Source organism: Carettochelys insculpta, chromosome 11 (genome assembly GCF_033958435.1).
Source record: "Carettochelys insculpta isolate YL-2023 chromosome 11, ASM3395843v1, whole genome shotgun sequence".
Taxonomy (NCBI): domain Eukaryota; kingdom Metazoa; phylum Chordata; order Testudines; family Carettochelyidae; genus Carettochelys; species Carettochelys insculpta.
The window spans coordinates 16,531,709-16,549,504 of NC_134147.1; the positions used below are offsets into that span (position 1 = coordinate 16,531,709).

At 63.5% G+C, this 17,796-nt stretch overlaps 1 protein-coding gene across 1 annotated transcript; it reads right to left on the minus strand.

The window, feature by feature from the left end:
* Positions 1–51: 51 nt before the first annotated feature.
* LOC142019271 (uncharacterized) lies at positions 52–5,380 on the minus strand. The gene is made up of 13 exons (XM_075005905.1): positions 5,351–5,380; positions 4,581–5,163; positions 4,131–4,225; positions 3,766–3,921; positions 3,139–3,295; positions 2,793–2,829; positions 2,489–2,631; positions 1,583–1,686; positions 1,379–1,454; positions 951–1,039; positions 706–837; positions 507–577; positions 52–347 (listed from the first exon to the last, which is right to left on the minus strand). Exons 1-13 carry the CDS (start codon positions 5,378–5,380, stop codon positions 125–127), a joined length of 1,896 nt encoding a protein of 631 aa, XP_074862006.1. The 3' UTR covers positions 52–124.
* Between the last annotated feature and the right edge of the window lie 12,416 nt (positions 5,381–17,796).

The window sequence follows — 17,796 nt, forward strand, 5'->3', positions numbered from 1 at the left end:
TGTGGCAGGGGCTTCCTGTAATGCTGGGCACCTCCTGGAGAGACCACAGACCCCTGGCCCCAGTGGGGCCATCTCATGGAGCATAGGGCCCTTCAGGCCAGGCTCTGGTGGCTCCTGTCTCCCCTCACATGAAGAGCTGCTCCATATCCCTTCCATAGAGGAGCCCCAGCCCAGGGCAGGTCAGGGCCTCAGCAGCAGGCTTGGGCGGCTCTGTGTTAGCCCAAGGGGGGCACCCGCCATGCGGGGCAGGGAGAGCTCCAGGTTCCAGCCCCCCCTGCCCCTCCCAGTCGTCCTGTTGCCGATGGATCTTCATGTGGGCGTTCCGGCTCTTGATCTTGTGGAACATCCTGGGGACAGGAAGGGGGGCTGTGAGGTGCCCGGAGGGAGGCGCTGTCAGCCTCCCAGTTGCTTCTCCCCAGCACCCGGCGGCCTGAGGGTCGCTCTCACTTGGAGCCTGGCCCCTGCCTCTCTGCTGGGTGCAGAGCCAACAACTTCAAGCCACTTACTTGCCGCAGCGTTTGCAGGGGAAGCTGGCGCCGGGAGGCGAGTCCTGAGGCACTTCCAGGGGAGGTGGGGGCTGAGAAAAGAGAAATGGGGAGACACTGTCCTTCACAGATGCCCCCCTGCACACAAGGGCTGCAGACGCAGCTGCTTGCGTGTCTGGGCAGGGACTCTCCCTCCCGCAGTCCCTGAGCTCTCACATACCTGCCCCGGGCCAGCCCTGCCCACGCTGGCGCCCATCTCCGGCCCTGCATCGCTGCGTCTGTGACTGCGCCGCAGCCGGCTCTTGTGCAGGTAATAGAACTCCACACACTGGGCCAGCTGCTTGGAGGGCACCTGGGGGCCAGGGAGAGCTAAGTCAGCCAGCACCCCCAGCCAGGCTGGGAGAGGTGGGGGCAGGGGGTCTATCCCCCCTCCCACCAGCTGGGAGAGGCTGGAGCTGCTCTCACCGCCCGCTGGATCTGAGCAAAGTCCTTCCTGTGCAGGGCGAAGGCTTTGGAGAAGAGGCGGCGCTCATGGGGGCTCCACACGTCACTGCCTGTGGGATGGAGAGGAACCTGAGCCAGGACGTTCTCCCCTCCTTGCCACCGCCTGGGCCCCAGCTCACCCCCTCATAGCCCCTGCCCTGCTCTTCCCAGTGCTCCTGTCAGCTCCTGCTGCTCCCAGCCCAGGGGCTGGAGCTAGAGGTGCTGGGGCTGCAGTCCCCCCACTGCCCCACAGGGTTCCAGGGGGTTAGTTTAGTTCAGGGGCTCTCAGCTCTGCTACAGAGATTGTTCCAGTGCCGCCCTGCTCCTAAACGGGCCCCCCCGCTTCCGTCCTGTCCTGCCCATTGTCCCCCTGCCCCCTGGCCCAGCTGCTGCTAGCTTACCCCCCGTACCTGTGTAGTGGTAAGTGGCCAGAGGGTGGGATTTGGGCCACAGGGGGGTTTGCAGCAGCAGAGTCTCCAAGGCAACCTGAGGGAGAGTGAAGCTGAGAGGGGGAAGCTGCCCTGACCCTTCCCTTGGGCGGGGGCTCCCCTGCCAGCGCCAGCCAGGCCTCTGGCCAGACACCGCTACTGCCCATGGTGGGGGGGGTCTCTTACCACGACGTTCCCGCCAGCGTGGCACAGGCAGTGCAGTGCCAGCTCCTGGTTGGTGCCACCCCCAGGGAGGGCGCTGGAGCAAGCCACATCCAGCAGTGTCTCCACTGCAAGCAGAGAGCAGCCATCAGCTGGGCCCGGGGGACCCTCCAGCCCCCGCGCTGCACCAGCGTCCCTGCTCCTTTTCTCTCCCCGGTGCGGTGAGTTGAGGTGATGTGTAAGGAGGAGGTGACGGGCGCCACCTTCCCCCCACTGGTGCATATAAGAAAATTCATTCCACTTGGGGCGGGGGGATTCATGGGCATACCGGTTGGGGGCAGGGCACTGACCCAGCGGATGAGCCATCGGAGGTGGGGGGGTTAGGGCTGCACCCCCAAAAGCTCCTTTCTTAACCCACCCCTACTGCTGGGGCAGGACAAGCAGGGTTCTCCCCAGGCCCGGGTGGCTCCCTGCTGGGGCCCCAGGAGCACACCTCAGGGAGCTACCGTGGCTAGGAGCCACAGGCCTCGTCCCTGGATACAGCAGCCCTGAACCCCTGCCTGAGGCTTCTTAAACGCCCGCCCCGCTGAGAGGGACTTCTGCCCTGCAGCCAAACAGCGGCCGTCCCCCGGCAGGGCCACGGGCCTGCCCCATGGCCTGTGCGCGCCCTCACGGCACCCAGACAGCAGCCCAGGGACCCCCCCTCGATGGGGCCCCGCAGTGCACCCTCCGCCGCACCCGCCTGGGCGAGGGGTTGTGTCACCGGCAGAGCCGCCGCGTCCCCCGCAGAGGCGGGACTGCCAGCCAGGGCGGTGGGGTCCCAGCGGAGCAGGCGTGTCCTGCTGCCCGCCCCTCCCCGCCCCCCCGGAGGCGACATGTGGGCGTGGCCTGTGGGCGGCCCACCCCCTCCCCTCCAGTGCTGCCGCTCACCTTGGCGCTGGGTCTCTGCATCCTGCTCCAGCCCGGGCCAGGGCCTCCAGGCCAGGTCAGCCCGCGGGGGGTCCAGCCGAGCCAGCTGGGGGTCCCGCAGCACGGGCAGCGCCGGCTGGAACGCGGGGCCCACGTTTATCTGCCTGCGGAGGGGGGAAGGGGCAAGTGAGGGGACCTCACCTGGAGGCAGGAGCCCCTCCCAGCCTGGCCCCTCCCTCCGCCCCCCCCCCGGGACATATGGCCCACGCCTGTGACCCGGGGGCTGTCACTTAGGCGCCCTCCCGCCCCCACGGGCAGGACTTACGGGGTGTCCAGTTGCTGGAGGGGGTTGGGGCTGCCACCTGTGGAGGAAGGAGCCCAGCAGTGAAGGTCCCTGGTGCAGAGCCCCCCAGCCTGCCCTGAGACAGATCTCCCTCCACCCCGCATCTCCCAGGGCCCTGCGGGACCCCCCGTCGCTCTGTAGCCACCAGACAAACCTTGGGGGACTTGCGCCCCATACGCCCCATGGGCCAGCGCACCCACCTCACACCCACCGCCCTTTGCAACACTTGCCACAGCAGGAGTGGAACCCAGGCATCCTGGCGCCCAGGCAACGTCACACCCCACGAGCCGGCGTTGGAAGGCGGGAGCTGCTCTGGCTTGGCACTTACCACCCAGCGAGGTGCCCAGCTCTGCAAACAGCCCTGTGCCTCGGCGCAGCGGGTTGAGCATGGGGGGCGGAGTGTAGTGGGGGGGATCCCTGGCCTGGAGCAGCCGGCTCCAATACGGGGTACCCCGGTAGCTGCAGGCCAACGAGTTCCCAGAAACCTGGTGGGAGGAGAGGGGGGTCAGAGGCTGCAAGGGCTGAGCCCATGGTGGGGACAGTGAGGGGAATGGGGTATTGTGGTCCCCCCCAGCACTGGCACCCCAGCTGGGGGGCAGGACTCCTAGCAACCTTCCCCCTGTGCTGGGCAAATCCAGGCTAACCAGTGCTCGGGCTACCAGTCTGAGTTGGATGTCATGTTGGGGATTTAACCACACAACACTCCTGGAGACTCCAGGCCACTCCAGACGCATTAACAAGACTACAAGCCCCAAGCCCTTTCCCCACCAGCCCCTCCTTCCCTTCCCTGGCACCCCTCGGCCTCGGGTTAGCATTAGCCCATCCGCGCCCCCCCCAAGGGAGTGGTCTTTGCAGGGAGAGGGCCATGTCACTGAGTCTGGGGGGTGGTTCCCCGTGTTGACTCCCCTGAATCCATCGCCCCTCCCACAAGGCAGCCCCAGCATCCCACTCTCACCTGGGGGCCGGCAGTGCAGCCTGCTGGCGAGGAGCTCTGCTCACGTCCCAGCCTGGCAGCAGAGACTTCGGACTGTGGCTCTCCAGGGGAGGCTTCCGGCCATGGGGCAAAACCAGCAGGGAGATACTCCAGCCCCTTGCAGTCGCACTCAGTGTCCTGTCGGGGATGATGGGCTCAGTGCTGGGAGTGAGAACCCTGGAGTCCTGGCTCTCAGGACCAGCCCCCAGCTAACCCCTAGACACCACTGTTCTCACAGTCACTCTGGGGGAAGTTCTCCACCAGCGCCCCTCCTCGGCAGCGTGGTCCTAAGACCAGGAGCACCCCCATGCACGCACTTCTCCCCACCGCCCTGCATGCAAACCCACCTGGTAGCAGCAGAGGCTGGGAGTAGCATCAGGCGGCCAGTCTGGGGCCCCCAGGAGTCCAGGGTACAGCTCAGGGCCTGTGAGCCCCTGGGGAGCTGGTGCACACGGACGGAGGTTAGACTGCCACAGTAAAGAGCCGGGGTCCCCACCACCACCCCAGCAGCCTCCCCGCCAAGCTGTGGCCCTCCCTGGTCTATCCTGTAACCCCCAGCTCGACCCCTCCTGCCCCACGCCCCATGCCCCACTCAGAGCCAGGGGGCCTCCTTCCAGCCCCACAGCCCTGCAACCACCCCTCACAGGGATACCTCCCCTCTGCCAGCTGGAGGCCTCCATCCACACTTGCCCCCTCTGTACCACACAGCCTCCCCCCAGCCCTGGGCTCATCCCCATGTCCCATAACCTCCCCACGGACCACCCGCAGCCAGCCCCCGTTCCCCACCTGTCACTCACCGGGCCCCGGGCAGCCTCCCGGGGGGCTGCAGTTAGCAGGCTGGTTCTCCTGGTAGAAGCACGGCAGGGGGGCGTCCCTGTGCGCCTGCCCGTAGCCACCTCTGCCCTGCACCTGCCTGGCTGGGAGGCTGCAGTAAGGCAGAGGGGGCCCAGAGCCCTCCAGCTGGCTGCCAAGGAGTTGCGGCAGCAGGGGGCTGCCGGGGGGGTACCCCTCCTGGGGGGTGGCAGGGGAGTGCTGGGCTAGTATCTCCTGCAGGCTGCAGCCCTGGCTCCGGGCTGCCTGGGTCCCCAGTACCCAGGGGTTCCCGAAAGGTGGGTTGGGGAAGGCTTGGGCAAAGGGGTCCAGCCTGCGGGGGGCTGGCTCAATCCTCTGGGGCCAAAGCCCATAGGAACCCCCGGCTGGCCTGGGCAGCTGGCCCTGCCGGGCTGGGTTCCCCTCCAAGCTCCAGCTGGGCTGGCCCAGGGCCACGTACGACCCCTGGGTGTTGGCAGGCTCGCCCGCCTCCATGCTGCAAGGGGGATAGAAGGGGCTGTAGGTGCTCATCTCCGGCTCCATCCCTGTGGCGCTGAGTCCCATAGGGAGCTGAAAGAGACGCAGAGAGGTGAGGGGAGCAGCGCACCCAGAGCGGCGCTTTGCAGCCAAGGGCTGTTGCTAAGCCAAATGGGCACTCGACTGCTGGAGCTGGGATCAGCCCCAGCCTGCAAACCCCACCCCCCCCGCCTCCCCCCCCCGGGGCCAGCGGCTTTAGCCACTAGGCCCCTCTCCCCACCCAGCGCTGGGAAGAGAGCTCAGCCGTCATCGTCCCAATTTTACAGAGGGGGAAACTGAGGCACAGAGCCTTGCGCCGGGTCACCAGCCAGCCACTCCCACCTCTGTGTATCCATCCCTGTGCTCCGGCCGGCCCCTTCAGCGCGAACCCAGCAGACCCCACACCCCTCCCGAAGCTGGGCGTGAACCCAGGAGTCCGGGCGTCCCGTAACTCCCTGCGCCCGCGCCAGCTGACGGGGCGAGAGCCCAGGAATCCCGGCTCCCCTCCCCCACGGTACCCACAGACTCTCGGCTGCCGCCCGCCCGGGTCCCTGGCTGTTCGCAGAGGGCTCAGTGCACGGTTGCGGCGCATTGTGCTGGTCCCGCAGAGACCCCCCCCCTCCCGCTTCCTGTCAGCGCGGCGGCTCCGACGCCTGCTTATCTCCCAGCGCGAGCGAGCGAACAAACGGAACGCAGGTGCCTGCGCCGCGCGCCTTCCCAGCCCAATATCCTGTGTGGGGGGGGGCGGGGGGCAGGCCCGTACACACACACACACACACACACACACACACACAGGGCGACACGGGGCTCCGGCAGTGCCAGTGGGCGGGGGGGGAGGGGATCTGCTAGCGGCTCATGTTGTCGGGCACGACTAGCACCCACGCCCCCTCCCTGCGCTAACCACTAGGCTCCACGCCCCACTCACTCAGGGCTGGACCTGGGAGTCCTGCCTGCCAGGCTCAGCTGCGGGCCAGAAAGCTGTCACCCTTCCCTGCGTGGGGGGAGCAGGTCCCCACAGAGGGGAAGCTGGGGGAGCCCAGTAGGGCTGCAGACCAGGCCTGACTCCTGGCCCTCCAGCGCAACCTCACAGCCTGTCGGGGGGTGGCACACCCTGCTTGCCCCAGCTCCCCACCCTGCCCTGGAACAAACACCAGCACCGCCAGGCAGGGCTCGCCCAGGGCACCTGGGGTTGCCAGGATCCCTTCTCCCTCCAGCAGGGCTCATGGAGACCCCCCAGCTCCAGAGACCCCTGACAGCTATCACAGGGGCCGGGGCCAGCGAGGACGGCACCAGACAGACGTGGCCAAGCCCTGACTTGAGCCCAGCTCCTCCTCTGCTCCCCGCAGTGCCTGGCTCGTAGCCGCTGGGGTTCCGAGGCCGAGCATGAAGGGGGCGGCCTCATCCCCCCCCCCCGCCCTCCGTGAGCCAGAATGGGGCAGGTGCTCAGGACAGGACTCTGGGCTGGGGACGTTGGCGCCCTGAGCCCACAGTGCCAGGCTCCTCCTGCCCCATTGCTGTCCCAAAGCAACTCGCACCACTGCATCTTGTGTGCTCGCCCTGGGCGCTTCGTGCGTGGCCAGGACTGGGGCAAGTTGGAAGTATGGTCCCCACTGGGCCGGGGCTGAGGCCACCGCACAGCTGGAGTCCCTCCAGGGCTGGGAAACAGACTTGTTCCCAGGCATGGCCACAGGCCCATCGCTGAACCTGTCCGGTGTGACGTGGCCCCGGAAAGACTCCGCCGCACCTCAGCTGCCCTGGACCCTGCGACCCCCGTCCCTCCTGCCCTGCCCTGCCCTGCCCTGCCCTAGGCTGGATGTTCGCTGGAGACGGTCAGCTCTGCGCTGGCCCAGCACTGCCTGGAGCCAGACGGACCATAGGCTCATCTAGTTTGGCCTCCTGCGTGACAGGCCGGACAGACCCTAGAGCAGCTCTGCTAGGACACTCGCCTCTGGAGCTGCGACGCCATTCAGCCAAGCCTCTGCCTTATGGGTCGCCCCTCCTGGGCACCCTCCCGCCCTGTTCCCCCGGCAGGCGCTCACTGGCAAGCCTGAGAGCCCCTCTGGCCCTTCTGCACTCAGATCCAGTCACCCTTCGCCTTCTGTTTGGTCCCATGCAGCTCGAGCACTTGGGGTCCTGCCCGACCTAGCATGCCCCCCGGCTCCGGGCCTGCGCAGGGGAGTGGGGCAGAGCCTCACACATAGCAGCTGGCAGGACCAGGACACAGACTGCAGCAAGCGAGGGGAAGAGAACCCCCCAGCATCTGGCTCCTGACTCACAGGCAATGGTGAGAAGCTGCCTCCCACCCTGGTGTGACAGAGACATCCACACAGCCCCGGGTGCTATGCAGCCTCCCCCTAGGGCAGGGACCCTGTCTGGACAGGGGCTGTTTCCCCAACACGGCCCTGGGGGGCCATCACCAGCTCTCAAGCGATGGGACGTAACAGCTTCTCAAGCCGATTCCAAGGCCCTTGGAGCTATGCTGCTTGACCCCGTCTCACTGGTTCCTGCTCAGGGCTAGGGGGTCCCTGCAGCCCCGAGAGGCCCAGCACTCATACCTGGCTGCTCCTGCTCTGCCCTGGGGGAGGATCTTGGCCAGGCTCGGTGGTGCCAAACAGCACAAAAGCTCCCCAGGGCCCTGCTGTTCTTCCAGCCCTTCCTGCACATGACAACTTCAAGGCCTGGGCCCTGGCTCCCAGCAGAGATGCGCGGCTCTGGGGCTCAGACCCCTGCTAAGCTCTGGAAGCTCCAGCTTGTAGGGGGCTGAGCTGGTGGAGGTGGATGGGATGGGGACTCGGGTGTGCGGGTCTGAGCCTTCTGTCCCCTCTCGAGAGGGGCCCCAGCGTCAGGCGGGTGTCCGACACGGAGTGCCTGCTGCCAGGCAGACCCGGTGGGGTGGCGATGCTCATGCCAGCTGCCGAGGACGCAGGGGCAAGTGGGTGTGGGGCGCCAGGGGCCTGTCGGAGGAGGAGTTTGTTTTCTGCAGGATGGAGGAGCTGAAATCCGGAACGGTCTCCTGCCCCCCCGGCGCTGCTGCTGGGGTGGGGCTGGGGGCTCTGAGCTGCTCGCCTCCTCAGCCCCCGTGCTAGGTGCTACCAGGGCCTGCAGCCGGCCCGGCTCAGGTGAGGCAGGGTGAGGGTCCCAGCAGCAGCTGAGTAAGGGGGCCGAGCGCACCAAGTTGCTCCCAGCTGCTGCCATTTGACCCCTGCTCGTCTCATGCCCACCTCCGACCCAGGGCTGTTCCAGGGCCCGGTCCCTGCCTTGGCCACGGCGCAGGACGCCGGGGATGGGCTCTTGGAAGGGGTCAGGCACTGCCGGAGGCACAGAGCCCCACAGGAAGTGGGAGGGAGAGCGCCCCAGCCCCGGTGCCCTGCTCCCCGGGCTGCCTAGGAGCCTGGCTGCGTGAGAGTCTGGCTCACTGGGTCTGGGCAGAGCTTAGCCCCAGTGGGGGCCCCCTGACCAGAGGAGAGCCCGCCAGTAACTCCTGGGTCCCAGGGAAGGCTGGGCTGCCAAGGACTGCACCTGAGCATGGGGAACCCAGCTGGGCGGGGGCGGCTGGGCCTGGGGCAAGGGTGCGGCTGGAACCAGCGTCCTCCCCATTCTCCACTTCTGTGACCATAAACCCTGACCCGAAAGGCCCCCACCCAAGCCTGATCCCTTGAGGGTGCCACTGCATCAGCCCCGACCGCTGTGCTCCAGGGAACAGCCCCGGGGAGCAGCACAGGCGCCCGCCTTGGTCCAACACCCTCCCAGCATGGGCAGGGGGCAGGTGCTGGGGGCAGCAAGGGGTGGAGGCTCTGGATGGGGGAAGACCAGCCACAGGGGACAGAGGCGCCGTCCTGCCCTGCCATGGCACCCACAGCAGCTGGAGCCGGGGCCAGACACTCCCCCAGGGCCTGAGCTCTGGGGCCCCAGTAACCCCAGCAATGAACATGGAGGCCTGAGGGGGCTGGGCTCAGCCCTGGCCCCTGGCTGGGTGTGCCCCGTCCCCTGCTCACTGCCAGTGGGCCCAAGGGCTTTTCTCTCCCAGCCCTTCCCCCAGAGTAGGGGACTTGCCCAGCACCCATTAGGGAGGCTAAGCTGCTCCGTGAGACAGCTCCAGGCTGATGCTCCCTGGAGCTGCTCCCCACCCTCACCCTGCCCCCTATTCCTCTCTCCTTCCCCCTCCATCCCACCCACACCCTGCCTCCATTCTTCTCCCCTCCCCCGCCGTACCCCCGTCCTGCTCCCCACCCTCACCCTGCCCCCTATTCCTCTCTCCTTCCCCTCCATCCCACCCACACCCTGCCCCCTATTCCTCTCTCCTTCCCCGCCGTACCCCCGTCCTGCTCCCCACCCTCACCCTGCCCCCTATTCCTCTCTCCTTCCCCCTCCATCCCACCCACACCCTGCCTCCATTCTTCTCCCCTCCCCCGCCGTACCCCCGTCCTGCTCCCCACCCTCACCCTGCCCCCTATTCCTCTCTCCTTCCCCTCCATCCCACCCACACCCTGCCTCCATTCTTCTCCCCTCCCCCGCCGTACCCCCGTCCTGCTCCCCACCCTCACCCTGCCCCCTATTCCTCTCTCCTTCCCCTCCATCCCACCCACACCCTGCCCCCTATTCCTCTCTCCTTCCCCGCCGTACCCCCGTCCTGCTCCCCACCCTCACCCTGCCCCCTATTCCTCTCTCCTTCCCCCTCCATCCCACCCACACCCTGCCTCCATTCTTCTCCCCTCCCCCGCCGTACCCCCGTCCTGCTCCCCACCCTCACCCTGCCCCCTATTCCTCTCTCCTTCCCCTCCATCCCACCCACACCCTGCCTCCATTCTTCTCCCCTCCCCCGCCGTACCCCCGTCCTGCTCCCCACCCTCACCCTGCCCCCTATTCCTCTCTCCTTCCCCCTCCATCCCACCCACACCCTGCCTCCATTCTTCTCCCCTCCCCCGCCGTACCCCCGTCCTGCTCCCTCTTCCTCTCCCCTCCCCCACCCCTGCTCTCTGCCGCCCACATCCCGCTCTTCCCCCCTTCGTTCCTGGCAGCAGGACAGCAGCTGTAAGGGGTGAGTTTGCCCGTGAGCCTGGGGTGCATGGAGGGGATCCCCCACCTCACAGCTCCCTGTGCTGCGAATGCCTGGGCCTGTGGGCTGGACCCGGGTGGCAGCCCCAGCAGCTGCCCCCTCCCCGGCAGGCTCTCAGCCCTGGGTGTCAGGACAGGAGGGTCCCCGCCCCAGGGCCTGGTGCAGACCCCAGCACCAGACCCCTATGCCCAGAGACTGCCCAGGAGCCAGACGCCCTGCGGGGGTCCAAAGCCAAAGCGTCCTGCGCCCTCCCACTGGCAGGCCCCTACCTGCGGTGCCGCCTGAGCGCCGTGGTCCCGGCCGAGTGGCTGTGTGGGAGCCCGGGCCTCTCTCGAGCAGGGAGCCTGTCACCCAATGAGGTGCGAGTGGGGCTGGGCCCTCGCACTATGACTGTGCAGGATCCGGCTCAGCGCCAGCGGGGTTCACACCTTCCCCAGGGGCAGGAGTGGGAGCACTCAGATTTGCCCCAGAGTGGGGAGGCCTCGGGGGGAGCAGGGGGCGCCAGGATGGGACAGTTTGAATTGCAAGCGCTTTGGGCGAGGCCAGGGGCTGAGCTACCAGCATGATGAGGGCCTCAGTTTCAGTCAGGTCTGTGCAGCGCTTGATGCAAGGGGGCCTGGATCTCGCACAGGTCCACACACATGTGAGACGAGGGGGCCTGGATCACACTCAGGTCCATGCGCACGTGACACGAGGGGGCCTGGATCACACTTAGGTCCGTGCGCATGTGACACGAGGTGGCCTGGATCACACACGGGTCCGTGCGCACATGACACGAGTGGGCCTGGATCACACACAGGTCCGTGCGCACATGACACGAGTGGGCCTGGATCTCGCTCAGGTTGGTTCGGTACCCGACACAAGGGGTTCCCTGATCTCGCTCAGGTCTGTACAGCGCCTGGTGCGAGGGGGCCCGGACCTCGCTCGGGTCCGTGCGAGGCCTGGCTTGGCTCTCAGTCAGTACCAGACAACTGCCAGCTGTGCCTGCCAGCCACGCAGTGAATTCCAGTTGATCGGTTGGGGGGGCGGCACCCGTGGGGTGTTTCACTTTCAAGATGAATCGGGGCCAGCGCCGCTCTTTGTTGTGGGTTTGGGGCGCTGGGACCGACGGCCTCAATTCATTGTGAAACCAGGGCATGTGGGTGCCGTTATCACAGCTCGGCCCAGACATCAGCCCTCCCCACCCGCACCTCCCCCTGCGTCGGTTCCGGCCCCTGTCCGGCCCCACTGTGCAGGGAACAGCCATGTCTCTGGCTCCCTGGGGAGCAGGCCGGGTGTCCAAGGCTGGGCTTCTGAAAGGACTCGCTGCATTGGAGCAATATCAGGACCTCCCTGGCTCAATCTGAAGCTGTCATGAGAGGTGGGCCGCTTCTTACCCTGGCTTCTCGCTCAGCCAGTCCAGAGCAGCTCCCCTGCAGGTTGCTGGCTGGGAGGAGAGGACACCGGCAGAGCCGAGTGGGGAGCCAGGGCTGTGGGTCAGCACTGAGGGGAGCTGGCAGAGCTTGTGGGGAGCCGCTGGCCGGCATAGCGGGGCTGTGGGTCGGGACTGAGGGACACCAGCAGGGCTGCGTGGGCTCCTGCTTCACCATCTCCCACACACTTTTGAAATGAGGCTGCTGGATTCTCCGCTGTGTCTGCGGTGGGGGGCGGGGAGCACATCCCTGATCCTGGCTGGGAGGCTGGGGGGTACATGGGGGTGGGCGGCAGGTGCTCCACTCTCAGGCACAGTAGGGCGCGTTAACCCTTTGTGCTGTGGCTCCGACCTACATCACAGGGCGTTCCAGCTTCCTGTACTGTAACCACAGCTTACAGTGCAGCCGCAGTCTGTCCCCACCGCCTGGGGCTCTGCTAGAGATGCCGGCCCCACTTCCCAGACTCAGGCCTCCATCCTGCCCCAGTCCACACCCTCCGCAAGGCTGGAGGCTGGGCCCATCTCCATCTCTCCCACCTCACTGGCCCTTCGCCGGGGCTCGGCTCAGCTTAGCACCCCTGGAGAAGGGCGGGGGGCCCGGGGCAGGCTGCTGAGTGAGGAAGGGTGGCTGGAATGTGATGCAGGGGATCAGGGCCCTGCCATGCTCAACCCAGGCCCGATCCTCTTCCCCTGCTCCCAGCCCAGCACCCCCCACCTGCGGCAGGCAGTCACACTCTGACTGGCCCGGCAGGGCGCTGGGTTTCCAGTTGAATCACCCCCGGCGGGGAGCGGCCCGGTCCTGACAGTGACACTGGTGGGGAGGCAGGAAGTGGGAGCGGCCGCAGCGGGAGCAGCCGCCCACGGGCCCATAGCGTGGTTTTGGGCCTGCAGGGGAAATTCGCCCTGACTCAGAGGGAGAGCAGGGCCGGGGGAATGGGATGCAGAGCCCAGGTGAGATTGTGAGCTCTGGGCCTTCCAGGCCCAAGTCACAGACACCCCTCACTTCCCCTTCCCACCCCTGAATGCCCCACCCCCGTAGCAACTGAGCTAGGAGCAGAGAAAGATGTTGGGGCCCGGCCCTCCCAGCACCCCCACATCACACACAGACCCCTGATCTCCCTCATCAAAGAAACAAAACAATCCCACTCTCCCCGATATCACGCACACAGCCCCCTGCGTCTCCTGCCCATCACACACACTGACCCCCGTTCTCTGGCAAACAACTTCCCTCTCTTTGCTTCAGTTTCTCCACCAGTACTATGGAGATACAAGTCGAACCTTTCCAGTCTGGGCCTCTCTCATCCAGTGTCACCCGTAATCTGGCGTGATTTTGATTAGCTGGATGACCACTTATCATAGGTGCGGCCAAGTTTCCCGGGGTCCCATAAAGTTTGTTTCCAGACACCTGTCCTGGCTGTCGGTGTTCTGTGCTGTTGTTTAGCTGTAGTTTACCCCTACATGTCTTCCAAGAGCCCAGTAAGCAGTGGACATATTGGTAGCGCTATGAGACAATATTGACCTCTCCTCGCCCGGCAACTTCTCTCATCCAGCACTGGTCAGCTTCGGAGGGTGCCAGATTAGAGAGGTTCAGCCTGTACTGACCTCCATTACAAAGAGCTTTGAGATCAATATATCAAAAGCTCTATAGGAGAATTAAGCCTTACTATTGTTGCTCCTCTTGGTTAGCTAATCATTCCAAAGTATTCAATGAGGCCTTCTCAATATCTTTTACTGTACCAGAGATATGGGAAAAAACACAGGGGATCTGCAACCCTCCTTGAGAGTTTTCTTTACTCCTTTGGTTATTTGTACATTTGTACCTTCTCACCGCACTATGTATTCCCTCTCCAATGCCATATAGGGAATACTCAGAAATATAACTCTTTCCAAGCACCCCTCCCTGCTATGCACTAGTCTAAGGCTATGTCTAAACTATGGGGAAATGTTGGCAAAAGATACACAAATTGTGCACCGTATTTGTGTACCTTTTTCCATCATCTCTGCCGGCAGAGGCTTTCCCGACGTGCGGCTTGTCCACATGGGGCCAAATGTCAGGAAGCCCCCTCTGCCGAGATGTCCCTTCTTCCTTGTGGAATGAGGAAGACAGGGATGTTGGCAGAACGCTTTCAGTTTCCTGGAAGTGTTCCTAGGTGACTTTGACCTCTTCTGAGAGACCGAGGTCTGCAGCGTAGCCCTCACCTGTAAGAGAAAGGGGTCAGGGGAGAGTAACCAGAGTGGAACTGTAATGACGGGGAGGTGACAGTAGGGCTGATGCAGTGGGAATAGGCTTCTACACAGATGGCTTTGTACCACTGAAACCCATGCAGATCTCTGGAAATTGGCAGGGTATGAAGGATGAAGACACTGCATCTTCTCCAGAGGAAACCAAACCCCATCCCAGTGGAAAAATTTTGGAGAGGAGTCTGGGGGGAAGCTTGTCATATTTTTTGCTCCTGCCAAGTTTTCTCTTGAAGGACATAATTTGGCCCTTCTATACTAAGCTTGTCCAACATTTTGAACTCCACCTAGAAGCTTACTGCAAGCTACTGCAGATGTAATCCACTAGTCAGCATATGTTAGCCATCCTCCTCTAGAAAGACATGGCCGTTGCATTTGCTTCAGCCCAGAAACTACGCAAGAATCAGCCAGACACCAAGGTTGCATCTCCGGTGTCTTTGGGTATAAGGTTTTCTAATAAGTGCACTCCATTAAAGACCTGAGAATATGCATCCTACAACAAAGAGACTTTAAAAGCAGATTACATAGGGAGATTTTTGAACTGGGCTTCATACTCAGATTTGACACATTAACGCTTGGTATGAACAGGGACAGAAATTATCTTGCATATTACAAGGACTGCTTCCCTTCCTTTGATGTATGTAATTATCTCAGGCAAAACACTTGACATCCCGCACCCCTCACTCGCCCCCTTCAGTTCCATGTAGTTGATTTGTCAGCTTTTATTGTGATTTTTTTTGGACCTCTGTACTATAGAATTGAGTCTGAACTGGAAATGCTGTAGATCTGAAGAAGTCCCCCGGAAGCTCATCACCTAATAAATTACTGCTCATAGGTCCTCACCACCACTGCTAACCACCATCCTTCAAGACGAAAAGGGGCTACAGTAGGTTTTAAAGTGCTACATGACTGCTGGTTTGTTTTGTTCTGATTAGAGGAAGCTGCACACTGGATGTGGTGGTCCTGGCCTTAGCATTTAGGAGTTCTTGGACAGACAGACAAACAGACAAATTCTCTCAAATATGCAGGAGATGCTGGTACGAGTGTGCACGTCAGCGCAGTCTCAGTCACTGTGTGCTCTGGCCCTTTTGTCTGATTTTAGAAGCAGGTAGTTTTAAGTGAGGTGAAACCCGAGGGTGCCCAAGACAAAGCAGCAACGAAGGGTCCTGTGGCACCTTATAGACTAACAGAAAAGTTTTGAGCATGAGCTTTTGTGAGCACAGACTCACTTCATCAGATGCTGGTCTTGGAAATCTGCAGGGCCAGGTATAAATAAGCCAGAGCAAGGGTGGGGATAACAAGGCTTATTTATACCTGGCCCTGCAGATTTCCAAGACCAGCATCTGAAGAAGTGAGTCTGTGCTCACGAAAGCTCATGCTCAAAACTTTTCTGTTAGTCTATAAGGTGCCACAGGACCCTTTGTTGCTGTTACAGATCCAGACTAACACGGCGACCCCTCCGATACAAGACAAAGCAGACTCTGAAAAGGGAGACAGTGTATGGAAAGGCTGAGAGCCACTGCCCTGGGGCCCAGAGCCCACTGAAGGAAGCTGAGGGTTCCCCAGTGAATCCTGGTGGTGGTAGATCCCGGTAGGCGAGGGATGGGTTGGGACTGTGAATCCTGCTGTTAGCGTTGTGGGCTGCAGAACTCCCTGTGGTGAGAACCCTGCCACTACCGCCTGAGGTGGGAATAGGTCAGTGCCCTGGATCATGGATGCCGTGGAGCAGGGCCTATGACTGCGCATCCCAGCTGTAGTGCTCCTGAGCCTGCTGGGTGTAGCTGGCTGACTTTTCTACCCACTCTAACCCATGGCCCTTGGACCAGGCTGGGTGACCTGGTGTCCTAGCAATGCAACCTCAGTGGTGTGGGGGCCAAGGAAAACAAGAGCCACTCACTTGGGGCCAGGACTTTCCACCCGCCCAGCCTGGCTCCAGACCAGCCTCTTCAGAGCTCCCAGCCGAGGACCAGGCCCTGGCAGCCCCAGCACAAACCAGCAGCTCCAGATACTCCACACACAGACTCTGCCCTCCAGCCAGCGCCAGCACTCGGCATAAGCACAATCTGGAAACCTGGGAAGTGGGCAGGTGCCAGCCTTGCGGGAGGGACCACCAGACCCAAGTAACAACTGATGCTGTGGGACAACTAATGAAAAACCCCATCTTGGGGGGCCGCAGAGCGGGGAACCACCGACAGCACCCACTCCTCCAGAAAGCTATCCGGGGAGCCAGCGGACACCACCGAGAGGACCTCTCAGTCCCATGGGATGAGGAGAAGCGGAAGTAGGCCCCACAGTTGCAGAGCACCCCCTCGTCCAGCCTCCTCCTCTTGGGGCAGAAGGAGGCTGAAGAGGAGGTCTCATGACTTTGTGGGGCTGTGGATGGGGTGCATGTAAATAAAAAGGTGAGGGGGAAAGTGCAGAACCTCCAGGGGAGGTTCTGGAGGAGCCGGAACAGGGACTGCGACCTAGCGCACTTGAGGTAGGCGTGTGCCAGGGTCCCCCTCATGCTGCAGAAGGGGTCGGTGTTGGGGATGGGGTGAACCTCACCAGGTGCAAGCCTCTGCTCGCAGCTCCATGACAGAGCCACCAACAGATGTCTCTGGCGGCCAGAGGCATAAGCAGACTAAACAAATGCTTAGGGCCCAGAGCAGCTCAAGGAGGCCCCCTATATGGTTTTTATTATAAGAACCTTATGTCTGTTTCAGTGGGTGGGGGGTACTCGTGCCTGGGGCCCCCAGTGGGCTAGCCCTGCCACTGCCCCCAGTCCTTGGCTCCTCTGATCCCGAGAGGGCTGGGACACAGTCCCCTTCACTGTCCATGCTAAGCAGATCCATTGCATCCCATATGCGGGGGCCTTCCTCCCAGCCAGTCACCTCTCACACTGGCAAGTGCTCCTGGGATCTTATCCTGGGCCCAGGGGGGTGGAAGGGAGTAGGGTCGAGTGGTTAGAGTGGGATGTGGGGACCTGGACTCAGGTTATTTCCCAGCTGGGGGAGGGGAGTGGTACCTGGTTAGTACTTACAATGTGCACAGTGGGAATGGGTTCGGGAGCAGCCGGGAGCCTAACTTTAATCCCAGCCTCTGGGAGCGAGATCTAGGGTCTGGAGGCGCTGGGAGCCAGAACTCCTGGGTTCTGTCCTAGTTTGTGTGACAGTGGGGGCAGGGGGCTAGGACTCCTGGGTTCTGGCTCGGTGGGGGGGAGCAGGTCTGTGTGAGTGCCAGTGTGAGGGACAGGGGTTCTGGGCTCTGGCTCTGATGGGGGGGCAGGTATCTGCAAGTGCTGGGGTTGGGGGGGTTTTGGGTGCTAGGACTCCTGGGCTCTGGGCCCGTATGAGTGCCAGTGGGGGGAGGGTTGGGGACTAGGACTCCTGGGTTCTGGCTCTGGGGGGGCAGCTCTGTGTGAGTGCCAGTGGGGGGGGCTTGGACGCCTGGGTTCTGGGCTCGAGTGGGCAGGGGTTTGGGGGGTAGGACTTCTGGGCTCTGGCAGGGAGGTGGGTCTGTGTGATTGCCGGTTGGGGGTTAGGACTCCTGGGTTCTGGCTCTGAGTCGGGGGTAGGGGTGTTGGGGGCTAGGACTCCTGGGTTCTGGCTCTGAGTTGGGGGGCGGGTCTGTGTGAGTGCCGGGGGTGGGGGGGGTTGGGGGCTATGACTCCTGGGTTCTGGCTCTGAGTGGGGGGCGGGGGGGTTGGGGGCTAGGACTCTTGGGTTCCGGCTGTGAGTGGGGGGCGGGTCTGTGTGAGTGCCGGGGGGGGGGGGTTGGGGGCTAGGACTCCTGGGTTCTGGCTCTGAGTGGGGGGCGGGTCTGTGTGAGTGCCGGGGGTGGGGGGGGTTGGGGGCTAGGACTCCTGGGTTCTGGCTCTGAGTGGGGGGCGGGTCTGTGTGAGTGCCGGGGGTGGGGGGGGGTTGGGGGCTAGGACTCCTGGGTTCTGGCTCTGAGTGGGGGGCGGGTCTGTGTGAGTGCCGGGGGTGGGGGGGGTTGGGAC

Coding starts and splice junctions, on each gene's coding strand:
- LOC142019271 (XM_075005905.1), bottom strand. CDS start 5,380: ATGACGGCTGAGCTCTCTTCCCAGCGCTGG. Junction 4,226..4,580: donor GGGAGGCTGCCCGGGGCCCG/GTGAGTGACAGG, acceptor CGTGTGCACCAG/CTCCCCAGGGGCTCACAGGC. Junction 1,687..2,488: donor TGCAGAGACCCAGCGCCAAG/GTGAGCGGCAGC, acceptor CTCTGCTTGCAG/TGGAGACACTGCTGGATGTG.